Source organism: Delphinus delphis, chromosome 19 (genome assembly GCF_949987515.2).
Source record: "Delphinus delphis chromosome 19, mDelDel1.2, whole genome shotgun sequence".
Classification (NCBI taxonomy): domain Eukaryota; kingdom Metazoa; phylum Chordata; class Mammalia; order Artiodactyla; family Delphinidae; genus Delphinus; species Delphinus delphis.
In genome coordinates this window covers 21,472,159-21,485,076 of record NC_082701.1, presented here as the reverse complement: position 1 = coordinate 21,485,076, position 12,918 = coordinate 21,472,159, and the positions used below count along the sequence as shown (strand labels likewise).

The 12,918-nt window shown below is 38.8% G+C and overlaps 1 protein-coding gene across 5 annotated transcripts in view; it reads left to right on the top strand.

The window, feature by feature from the left end:
- Nucleotides 1-12,918, top strand: part of CDK12 (cyclin dependent kinase 12) — a 59,325-nt gene that overhangs the window by 25,359 nt on the left and 21,048 nt on the right. For all 5 annotated transcript variants that reach the window (XR_009516954.1, XR_009516953.1, XM_059996964.1 and 2 more), the window contains exons 9-13: nt 4,162-4,239; nt 5,488-5,604; nt 6,083-6,214; nt 8,235-8,446; nt 9,514-9,966. Coding sequence is in view for 3 of the 5 variants with exons in the window: in XM_059996964.1 (XP_059852947.1) it covers nt 4,162-4,239; nt 5,488-5,604; nt 6,083-6,214; nt 8,235-8,446; nt 9,514-9,966 (992 nt within the window). In the remaining 2 variants the exon portion in view is untranslated. The remainder of the gene's footprint in view (nt 1-4,161; nt 4,240-5,487; nt 5,605-6,082; nt 6,215-8,234; nt 8,447-9,513; nt 9,967-12,918) is intronic.

Below are 12,918 nucleotides of genomic sequence, written 5' to 3'. Positions count from 1 at the left end.
AGCACGGGCTCTAGGCACGTGGGCTTCAGTAGTTGTAGATTGCAGTCTCTAGAGCACAGGCTTAGTAGTTGTGGCACATGGGCTTAGTGACTCCATGGCATGTGGGATCTTCCCGGACCAGGACTTGAACCCGTGTCCCCTGCATTGGCAGGCGGATTCTTAACCACTGCGCCACCAGGGAAGTCCCCTAGTTAATTGTTTTCTTACACTGTATGATTTATGTATGCACACTGACCTTGACCTCCGTACTTTAGGATTCTGACACACATACTTCCCAGTGGAGCGTATCACTTTTTTCCATTTTCTCTCCTCTGTTAATGTCATTCTTTAAAAGGAGCAGTATAGGGCTTTTATTTCAAAATTCAAAAGGGTGATGGAGAAAGAGCATAATTTCTGTAGTAGCCTACCCAATTCAAATGAAGCTTTAGTTAAATTTTACTGACTCAAGCTGGGCGTGTTTGTGTTCTGGACTATTTGCTCTAACAGTATTAGCATTTAAATTGTCACAACTAGGCTCTAAAGTTAATGCCCCATTAAGATGCACAGGGAAAGTTCATAGCTCTGTTGGTACTATTTCTGTGCAACCTGCTACATTAGTGCAGTAGCAAAGTGTTGATTACATAATGATGTCTTCCCCACCAAAGGACTGGAAACTGAAATAAAACACAATTGGAAATTCAAATTATAGAAAATTATACTTTCTTTAAAGCTCAGTGACTCATTGAATTGAGATTTTGCTTGACTTTTGATGTGCACTTACTGCTTTGGTGATCCATGGTAGTCTCTCAGAGGATACTTTTGTGGGATGTTCTTGACAGAATTAATTGATGGAGCAGTTCAGTTTGAAAATCCGGGGAGAAACCAGAAAGACTAGTACAACACATTATACCTAGAGTGTGAAAACTCATCTGGGTTTGTTCTTTTTGCGTTTTATTTTACATGTTGTGATAACACTGTATTTGGAATTTGATTTGGCAGTTAATATTAGAAACAGAATTAAATTTTACTTATACTTTTCTTTCTTTGGATAAGGTTTGTGAGAATATTGGAAATAAGAATTTGAGGTTAACAAATACTAAAAGAAAGGTGCTAATAACTTTAAAAGCTGGGTTTGTTTGCTTTCTCAAATTTTGTCAAGCTGAAAAATTTCAAAGTTAAACTATATACAGTTGTCCCTCTGTATCCACCGGAGGATTGGTTCCGGGACCCCCTGCATCCAAAACGCGGGGATGCTCAAGTCTGTTATATTAAATGGTGTAGTGTTTGCATATAACCTACACACACCCTCCCACATATCCTCCAGTATACGCTCAATCATCTCTGATTACGTATAATACCTAATACAATGTAAATGCTGCATAAATAGTTGTAAATACAATGTAATTGCTGTGTAAATAGTTGCCAGTGTGGCAAATTTAAGTTTTGCTTTTTGGAACTTTCTGGAATTTTTTTTCTAAATATTTTCAATCCATGGTTGGTTGAATCTATGGATAGGAACCTATGGATACGGAGGGCTGACTGAAAACGTTGGTTTTGGGAATATTTGTAAATTAATCTCATTTCAGAGCACAGGTTAGAAGAGATGCGTTCACTCTTTTGTTCCCCACTTTTTGAAAAAAAAAATATTTCAGGCACACAAAAAAGTATAGAGTATTCATGTAATTTTTTTCATGTTTTAAATTTATTTTGAAATAATTTTAAATGTACAGAAAAGATGCTAGAATAGTACAAAGAACTTTAGTATAACCTTTATCCAGATTCACTGATTTTTTTTAACCTTTCAATTGAGATTTACAATAAACTGCATATATTCAAAGTGTATAATTTTTTTGACATATTATTTATATACACCAGTGAAACCATCACCAAGGTCACCTCCAAAATTTTCCATGTGCTCCTTTGTAGTCCCTCTTTACTGTCCATACCATCCCATTCCCAGGCAACCACTGTTCTGCTCTCTATCACTTTAGATTGATTTCCATTTCTAGAATTTTATGTAAACAGAATCATACTATATATGCTCTTTTTTCCCTATGGCATCTTTTTTTTTTTTTTTGCAGTACACGGTCCTCTCACTATTGTGGCCTCTCCCGTTGCGGAGCACAGGCTCCGGACGCACAGGCTCAGGGGCCATGGCTCACGGGCCTAGCCGCTCCGTGGCATGTGGGATCTTCCCAGACTGGGGCACGAACCCGTGTCCCCTGCATCGACAGGCGGACTCTCAACCACTGCGCCACCAGGGAAGCCCTGCCCCTATGGCATCTTTTACTCAGCATTAATTATCTTGAGATCATTTGTGTTAGATTCACTAATTTTTTTTTTTGTTTGTTTGTGGTACGCGGGCCTCTCACTGTTGTGGCCTCTCCCGTTGCGTAGCACAGGCTCTGGACGCGCAGGCTCAGCGGCCATGGCTCACGGGCCTAGCCGCTCCGCGGCATGTGGGATCTTCCCGGACCGGGGCCCGAACCCGTGTCCCCTGCATCAGCAGGCGGACTCTTAACCACTGCGCCACCAGGGAAGCCCAGATTCACTAATTTTTAACATCTTGCCACATTTCCTTTTATATTCACATATGTATATATTATGTGGTATGTATATGTATTATATATATGTACTTACATATAATACAACGTACAGTATATACATAGGATAAAATGTGCATTTATATATGTATACCATATATGTTTTTCCAGAACTATTTGAAAGTAGTTCTATGTATCATGCTCTTTTCCCTCTTAATATTTAGTGTACGTTTCCTAAAAACAAAAATATTCTCTTACAATCACAGTATAATTATCAAATACAGGGAATTTAACATTGATACAATATATTTAATAGAGTACTTTAACCTACATTCCATACTCTGATTTTGTCGGTACCCTCATAATGTCCTGGAAACAATACTTCATCTGATAGAGGATCCAGTCCTTTATCATATACTACATTTAGTTTTCATTCTTTAATCTGGAACAGTTCCTTAGCCTTTTTTTGGTTTTGATTTTGGCTGGAATATTCCATAAGTGTTCTTTTTTAAGTTTAGTTGATTTATAATATTAGTTTCAGGTGTACAACATAGGGATTCAGAATTTTTGTACATTATGTTTCATTTAAAGTTACTATAAAATATTGACTATATTCCCTGTACTGTACAATGTATCCTTGTAGCTTATTTGTTTTATACATAGTAGTTTGTAGCTCTTAATCCCCTACCCCTATCTTGACCTTCTCCAAGTCCCTCTCCCCATAACCACTAGTTTTTTCCCTCTATCTGTGAGTCTATTTCTGTTTTGTTATATTCATTCATTTGTTTTATTTTTTAGATTCTACATATTAATGATAATATACAGTATTTGTCTTTCTCTATCTGACTTATTGCACTAAGCATAATACCCTCTAGGTCCATCCATGTTGTTGCAAATGGCAGAATTTCATTCTTTTTTATTTCATAAGTGTTTTTTTTTAGGGTATTACATTTATATTTACATGAACCCTGTTTGCCTCTTACTGATGATGTTAATTTTGGCTACTTGGTTAAGGTGTTGTCTTTTTTCCACACTAAATAGTTATCAGTTTTCCTTTTGTAATTAAGTAATTTGTGGAGAGATACTTGGAGACTGTGTAAATATGTCAATATAATTTTGAAAGGCCTTTTCAAAATGATAAGAGTGTTTAAGCATAATGTGTTTGAAAGTCCTATTGAAACTGATCCTGACTGATGACAATAAACTTTTCTTTACAAATACAGTGCCAAGAGGGCTGTACGTGTACATAGTGCACATTCTGTAGAGCAGATGAATGAAAAAGGTTAATATTCTTTTTGCTGAAACTGCTGAGCATCTTTGTAAAATTGAAGTGTGTGTTTTTCAGTGTTTAGTTATTTCCTAAATTTACAGTGGAATTGATAGAAAAGGCTTCTTGACTCCTTTTTTCTGCTTATAGACTGTCCTTTATAGGTGGCAAAAGTTTGATCTACCAGCAAATCTAAATCTTTTGTACTATTTTCACTGCAAGAAATATTTTCTTTTATGAAACTCAGACCCTGAGTTTTGGGCTTATTTAGTATATCAGATACAGTCTGATACACTATAAAAGTTTATTGAGACACACTTTAAATAGGCTCCAGGGATTTCTCTTCTGACCTCTCATTTTTATTCTTTCTAGATGCATCCTTGGGGAACTGTTCACAAAGAAGCCAATTTTTCAAGCCAATCTGGAACTGGCTCAGCTAGAACTGATCAGGTACAGCTGTGCATGTGCTCTGAGTGCCCAGGGGTGATAGGTAATCTCATCCTCTAATTTCTAACACTTTTCAGTCATTCTACTAAGTGAGTTTATGCTCCTTATGTCTACGTAAGTTTCTCTTCACTCAGTCAGGTTTACCATATATTTTGTCATGGGTTGTATATGGGAAGAAGTTGTATTCCACTTACTTCTTAGGTCTTTCTTGGAATTTTTTTTATTAGTTCTTCATATAAAAGCATGCTGTTTTCAGGATGGCTGTTGCATTCTTATTTAGGTTAGATTAAGATCAACTTTATCCAGCAAACATTCGTTGAGCCTGTTCCTAGAGCCTGAGATAAATTCCTATCTCTGTTAAACTTTAGGATTCAGAGATAAATAAGATAGGTCCCTGCTCAGAGAACTCAGAGTTTAGTAAGTGATGCATCAGGTAAACAGATAATTATAAAAGGGAGTCTGTAATAGAGGATTTGGGGAAGGTCTGGGGTTGGGATGGAACTTGAGTTTTGTTTTCTGTTTTGTTTTATTTCTTTTCAATAAGATTAAGGGGAAGAATACGACAGGCTAATATAGACCTTTTTTTTTTTTTTTGTGGTACACTGGCCTCTCACTGTTGTGGCCTCTCCCATTGCGGAGCACAGGCTCCGGACGCGCAGGTGCAGCGGCCATGGCTCATTGGCCTAGCCACTCCGTGCCATGTGGGATCTTCCTGGACCCAGGCACGAACCCGTGTCCCCTGCATCGGCAGGCGGACTCTCAACCACTGCGCCACCAGGGAAGCCCTAATGTAGACTTTTTTTTAAAGGTGGTGTGTAACTCATGTGTTATGCAGTAAATTCAGTTTTCCATCAAAATTCCAGACCTAGGCTCTCTTCTGCTAGTTTTCCCTTTTAGGGACATTATAGGACCAGCTCAGCGCTTTGAAATTATTATTAACTGAACAGAACAAAATTGGTAGTTGAAACCTATGTGGAGGATTAAGAACATGTTTTACAAAACCAAATCTGTGGATCATTTTGGACTATTGTGCCAGTATTATCTCTTCACTATCATGTAACCAGTCTTTCTGTCCTGTTCCTTCTGTCCTTAAAGCAGTGCGGTCAGGTTTTATCTCTCTGCATGCCTTTTAACTTAATAAGCCAAGATCCCCCAGACCTGAGGAGGTAATAATTTCTGCTTCTAGAATCTCCAGAATTTATGATGCTGACTCACTGACTTCCTTGTTCTTGCTTTTTGCTTTGTTTTCAGTCGACTCTGTGGTAGCCCTTGTCCAGCTGTGTGGCCTGATGTTATCAAGCTGCCCTACTTCAATACAATGAAACCGAAGAAGCAATATAGAAGGCGCCTACGAGAAGAATTCTCTTTGTGAGTTTGACAAATGTGTACATCTAGTTTCTGTGTTTGGCTGTTGTTTGGACTTGACTTTTTCCTGTCCTAGGGAGTTAGTGCTGTCCCAATTTATTATGAAAACACACCATAGGAAAACATTTTATTTTTGAGCAGTATGAGTTTTATCATAGCCCTTTTGTAATTTTCTCATATGAAGGCTTTAGCTGATAGAAAACCATTTTATTTTGAATGATATACAAGTTTTCTCATAGTCCTTTTGATCTTCCTAAAACAAAAAGAATAAAACTGCTGGCTTCATGTTTTCTACCTGTATTACTATTGCATTTCTTGAATCCTTTGTGGAAGTAAATCTGCTTGCTTGTTTAGCCAGGTTCCAACTCCCTTCCCATAGTTTTACATGGAGCTGGAAATTCAGAGACCTTTGACATAAGGTTACCGGTTTAAGAACTGTGGGGTCATTGTGAACTCATTCTTTCTCTCTTCCTTTTCACAGCATTCCTTCAGCAGCACTTGATTTACTGGACCACATGCTGACGTTAGATCCTAGCAAACGTTGTACAGCTGAACAGACCCTGCAGAGTGACTTCCTTAAAGATGTCGAGCTCAGCAAAATGGATCCTCCAGAGTAAGTGCTGGTGGCCATGTAGTGACCCTAAACCTTCCCGAGGCTTCAGGAGATGAGAAACTCAAAATAATAGGTTTTTTAAAAAAGGAACTGCAGTGGCCAACCAAATAGAGAGGTGTCCTTGAGTATTATGGTTGATAAGTTTATTGCTTTATGTTTTTTTCTTAAACAAGGAATAGATTTAGATATGATATTTGTTCTAACTGGACTCATGCTATCTTCTTTTGTCCCTGGATCCCCAGCATATTGCTCTATATAACCTCTTTGAAAGTATTCCTTCTAATTTTTGCTTTTAACCATTTCATCTTTTTTAATTCCCTATATCTGTGGTGACCATGTTATCCCACACGTGCAAGGACAGTCCTAATTTTAAATAGTTTGTCTCACTATCAAGCCATATGTCCTGAATTTTGATATAGAAAATATGGTCTATGAATGTGTCTTTCTTCCATCAGAATCTTATTAATTTCCTGTATTGTATGAGATCCTCAGAGGTTCTACACTCACATCTCACATTCTGATAGATAAAAATCTTTGACTCTCACTGACAGCATTATAGCTTTCATGTCAGAGTTTTTGGGCATTTCTTTCTTATAGAAATACTGTGTATCTTAAATGTATGAGATGTTAGTACACGAACAGGTAATATCTACAAATCTGATAATCCAAAGAAATGTTCGAATTCATTTATTGTGTTTGAATTTTGATACACTGAATGTGATTGAAATATGTAAGCTTTTTAGTAAAAATTGGAAACTTGTTATAGAGAAATTTTGGCTATGATAATCTTTATTGTGGTAAGGTTTGACTTACTGGAATTTATTGAGTATAGTAAAGTCTGGAAATACGTTAAAATATACTAATAAACCTCATAAATGAAAATATCCAGTCATGAAATTCAGTGGGCAGAAAGAAGAAAGAACCAGTTTTTTGGTCCTTACAGACCAAGTAATACATAAATCGATTTTACACAGAGGTGATTTAATCATGATATTCTCACGTGGTTCCAAGATTTAAATTACCTTGCCTGGACTTTTTGTAGATATTAACAAGGCAGTCACCTCTGTTCTATTTATTCCCAACTGAAACTTGACCAGTAAAGGTCTCCTTTATTTTTGTTATGCCAAGCAAGAACAGTTATAAAACTTAATTGTTTGACTGGAATATGGGCATTTATATAGCAAGTGTGTCTGTGGTATTAGCAACATCTTCATTTCTCACTGTAGAAAGAAATTCTTTGGGCTTTTGGATTTTTAGTTTCTCAGACTACAATATGCCATGATTCTATTTACACTGCTACTATCTGTTTACTAACTTTTCTGGTTAGTTTTATATTTTCCTTATCCTTTCTATTTCCCCTTGCTCTTTGCCTTCCCATTTTATTTTATTTATTTTTTAAAATTTATTTATTTTTGGCTGCGTTGGGTCTTCATTGCTGTGCGCAGGCTTTCTTTAGTTGCGGGGAGCAGGGGCTACTCTTTGTTGCGGTGTGTGGGCTGCTCATTGTTGTGGCTCCTCTTGTTGCAGAGCACAGGCTCTAGGCGCATGGACTTCAGTAGTTGTGGCTTGTGGGTTCTACACGCGGGCTCAGTAGTTGTGTCACATGGGCTTAGTTGCTTCATGGCATGTGGGATCTTCCCGGACCAGGGATCGAACCCAGCGTGTCCCCTGCATTGGCAGGCAGATTCTTTTTTTTTTTTTTTTCCCCCGGTATGTGGGCCTCTCACTGTTGTGGCCTCTCCCGTTGCGGAGCACAGGCTCCGGACGCGCAGGCTTAGCGGCCATGGCTCACGGGCCCAGCCACTCCGCGGCATGTGGGATCTTCCCGGACTGGGGCACGAACCCATGTCGCCTGCATTGGCAGGCAGACTCCCAACCACTGCGCCACCAGGGAAGCCCAGGCAGGCGGATTCTTAACCACTGCACCACCAGGGAAGCCGCTGCCTTCCCATTTTAATCTCTTGTTCCTCCATTCACTCACTACTGCATTCCCACACACATTTCTTTTGTCTTTTTCCAGCCTCCCCCACTGGCAGGATTGCCATGAATTATGGAGTAAGAAACGGCGACGGCAGCGACAAAGTGGTGTTTTGGTAGAGGAGCCACCTCCACCCAAAGCCTCTCGAAAAGAAACTATCTCAGGGACAAGTGCTGAGCCTGTGAAGAACAGCAGCCCAGCACCACCTCAGCCTGCTCCTGGCAGGGTGGAGCCTGGGGCTGGGGATGCAATAGGTCAGTGCTGGCAGTGCTGGGATAGAGCCTTTGTGCTTTTACTAAGCACTTGGCAGATTTTGAAGGTCAAGTGCAAGGGTGTGTGTGTGTGTGTTTTGTTTTGTTTTTTTGTGGTACGCGGGCCTCTCACTGTTTTGGCCTCTCCCGTTGCGGAGCACAGGCTCCGGATGCGCAGGCTCAGCGGCCATGGCTCACGGGCCCAGCCGCTCCATGGCATGTGGGATCTTCCTGGACCAGGGCACGAACCCGTGTCCCCTGCATCGGCAGGCGGACTCTCAACCACTGCGCCACCAGGGAAGCCCTGTGTGTGTATGTGTGTTTTAATATAAGATTAGATTACCCATGGCTCTCTAACATAATTGGAGCCCTGTTTTATGTTAGATTTGATAAGACCTTCTTAGAATTTAATCATGTTAAGTCACAATTGCTAAATGTAGTTAGTTCTGTAGCCTGTTATTTGATCTAAATATATCAAAAACTGTGTAATAATGAATTACTATAAACAACAAAGTAGCTCTCCTGTGGTGCAACCATTTTTTCTGAACTACAGCTATTCCTTCCTTGGCTCATTTTTCCTTCCTTGTCCACTTAAAACAGTGGTTTTCAATTCTGGCTGCACATTAGAATCATCTAAAAAGCTTTAAATGTAAACACCTCCAAACACTTGCCAGATCTCTAGGGATGGGACCTGAGGCTTCTGAATTTTAAAATCTCTCCTATTCTCATTGTAAAGCAATTATACTCTAATAAAGATATTAAAAAAAACAAACAAAAAACCTCTCCTATTCTGATGTACAGTAAGGGTTGAAAATCACTGACCTTGAAGAATATAGATAAAATGAAGTCACTTTTACTCACAATACAGAGATGTTTTAATTAGTCCCTGTATTTTTAAGTGAAAATATAAAGAATAACAAATGTGTCATGACAGTTGGAGGCATGAAAAATGAGACATTCAAAGTGAAACTTCATTCATTGGGTATTGTAAGTTGCTATTGCCAATTGAAGAAGGCAGAGGTCCTTGCCTTGCCTCATCCTCTTATATTGGCTCCACTGTCTCTCCACAGGCCTCGGTGACATCACACAGCAGTTGAATCAAAGTGAATTGGCAGTGTTATTGAACCTGCTCCAGAGCCAAACCGACCTGAGTATTCCACAAATGGCGCAGCTGCTTAACATCCACTCCAATCCAGAGATACAGCAGCAGCTGGAGGCCCTGAACCAATCCATCAGTGCCCTAACAGAAGCCACTTCCCACCAGCAGGACTCAGAGCCCACGGCCCCAGAGGAATCTTTGAAGGAGGCACCCCCTGCCCCAGTGGTCCAACCTTCCGCAGAACAGACAACCCCTGAAGCTTCAAGCACACCAGCTGACATGCAGAATATGTTGGCAGTTCTCTTGAGTCAACTAATGAAAACCCAGGAGCCAGCAGGCAACCTGGAGGAAAACAACAGTGACAAGAACAGTGGGCCACAGGGGCCCCGAAGAACTCCCACAATGCCACAGGAGGAGGCAGCAGGTAAACAGACCGGTCATGAATCTCATTGAGCTCAGGTGCTGTTGATCCTCTTAAAAATCTCTTAACATTTTCTTTTTCACATCAGTGGCCTCGGTTTCAGTCTTTCTGTCACCTAGTCTACAGGAGAACATAGCACCAAGTGCTGTATTTCTTGCCCAGCTTCTTTTATTTAAGTCTCAAAGCTTCTTAAAGCACCTTTCATGTACTGATTGTTTTTCCATCTTTCCATTTCCTAGGAAGTAGGTAAGTAAAGTCCCTGTGTTCTCACACAAGGAAACCACAACTGTAGCTAGTGATGCATCTTGAACCACTGTGTGTGTGGTGGCCAGCTAGTATTGGCACTTGAAAATCTGCCTTCCAAACAAACCATTATCAGATTGTACAAATAGTCAATTGTACTCTAGTATAGTGGATGCTAGATACCAGAGTCTCGCCAGAAACATACAGTCAAGAAAGCCCTAATAAGATATCATTGTTAATCTCCTGAAGAATAATTTGAGATTTCTAAGTAGATAATTAACAAAGTACATTTCCTTTCCAAAAAATAGCATATAAAAATGATTCCTTTAAATCTGTGTTCCTGAAAGAGATAATTAAATGGACCCCAGATTAGGAATTGAGCATTATATTAAAAAAAAAAATCTGAAAAAAGGAAATATGTATACCTTGATCTCAGATGACCACAGCATACAATTTATTCGAGGGAAAAGAAGTTTAAATTTTCTAATGAATTCTGATTCACAGTCTTTACTTGCAAAATCTTTACTTATCTGAAAGTGATTCCAACTCCTTGGAAATTTTTGCTGTCCATGAAGACCCCATGAATTGGGGAATGAGAAGATGTACAAGGTCTGATGGGGTACACTAACCTTCAACTTTTAGGCTGTTGCATTCACATTTCATATGGGTTGGTATGGAGAATATATGCCTTATTTCCACTAGCACAAGGTCAAATATATAAACTATTTATCATATGTAAAGTTAAAAAAAAAAACAGAAGGTAACATAAATAAAATTACCCGCTTACTTTATAGATAGGGAAACTGCAATCCAGGGAGTTTAAATAAGCCTGCCTATGGTCCCACTGCTGAAATCATATTATTGGCAGAGGCAGAACTAGAATTCCTATACTTTGTTAATGTGTTTCTTTTTAATGTGTTTCTTAATTCACTTTGCTATTATGCCATAACAATTCCAGTTGTTTTTAAGAGACTCCAGGACGTGGAATAACAGAGAAAGCAAATCTAGAATTAAAGTAGGCCTTTTTGTCTTATCTCTCATACCTTCCTTCCTTGCACCACCACCCACCCCCCAACCAAAAAAAAAAAAAATTCAGCTATAATCAAAATATCTGAAAGAAGTTGTTCAAGTTCAATGGCATAGTGATTGAAAGAAATTCACCCAGTAATTGAGTCAACAAGCTATCAGCCAAATGGTGAAATTGAACTAAAATTAAGGCCTGGCTCATGGCCAGAAATTGTTGGATTTACTTTTCAGAGGAGAGTAGAAATGCCATTCCTAATGATTACAGTCACTTTTGGATTATCCCGTTGGTGTCTCTCCAATGTCTCTATGTTCTTGTTTCTCCCCTGCTACCTCTCATTTGGCCATTTTAGTGTTCATTAGCACTTCCACCAGAGGGCAGACTGAGTTAGCCAGAGAAGGTAAAAATCTATCACTTTGGCTACTGTTTAGCTATTCTGTACTCGTTGGGAAAGGGTTTTGGTTGAAATCTAATGAGTAAAATGAAGTTTTAAGTTATTTGTGTATTTCATTAATCCCTCCCGCCATCGGTACAGGCTGTTAAGGATTGGCATTATTGTTAATACTTTGAATCTTATAACAGTATGTTTTTTTAATGTGATCTTTACTTTTAATTCTCTTAAGATGTTTTATTAACCTTTAATAGTTCTTTACAATCCATCTGCCTTTGCTATTTTGAAATAGTCTTCATCCTCTCATACATGTGAAAGAATGTGAGCTCAAGAATTAGTTCTGTTGAAACACAACTAGGCTATTTACATAAAAGGCAAATATGAAAAGTAGTATAGATGGAAGAAAATAAGTGTAGCTTTGTCCATTTTTGCAGTTAGGCATTTTTAAAGTTGTTTGCCCTTAGTATTAAAAAAACAAACCAAAAAAACCCAAAAAAACTGGTGTTCCATTTCATGTACAGACCAAAAATACTTTAAAAAATAACTGGTACTGTGATTGATGTTCTTATGTAGTGAGATATGTAGTGTTCACGGCAAAAAGCTCTGAAATCTATAGATGTTTGTAGTCCAGTTAGCTCTCCTTTTTCTGGATGTCTACTTTTCAAGTTGTGAGTTTTCTATAGCTAATTCTTTTGTCCTTTAATTCAGTTTTCTCTACCACCTAGTCAACCAGCCAGTCTGTTAACAAGTAGCTTGGGTGCGTATTGTATATAGGATGACCACCTTGTCCCTGTACTGTCCTGGTTTTAAAACTGAAAGCAACCTGGGAACCCCCTCAGTCCCAGGCAAATTGGGACTCTTGGTCACCCTACTTGTATGTTACACACCGACCTTATCCTCCTACTGCTCAACAGTTTTGTAGTGTTTTCAGAGTACTTTCATCTGCACGCTAAGGGCATGCTTACTTTCCTGATTGTTTTTGCAAAATATAATTGTGGTAAATATACAACCAAAATACCTAATGATAACTATAAAAACTACTTTTGGCTTGCCTGAGTAATGACTTTATATCACTATCTCAGATAATAATAAAGAATTGATTATATGGACATTTAAAAATATACTTCCATAGGGAACAGAAAAATCAATCATTTGGAAGATATCCCAAAACTTTAAGTCTTTTCTTCAGCAGGATGACTCCCAACTCTCTAAAGTCACAGTTCTGATTGTACTTGGTTTTGTGTGTCCTCAAACTCACGCCATTGTACATGTCTAGTCTCTTGCCTTGGCAGGAGTT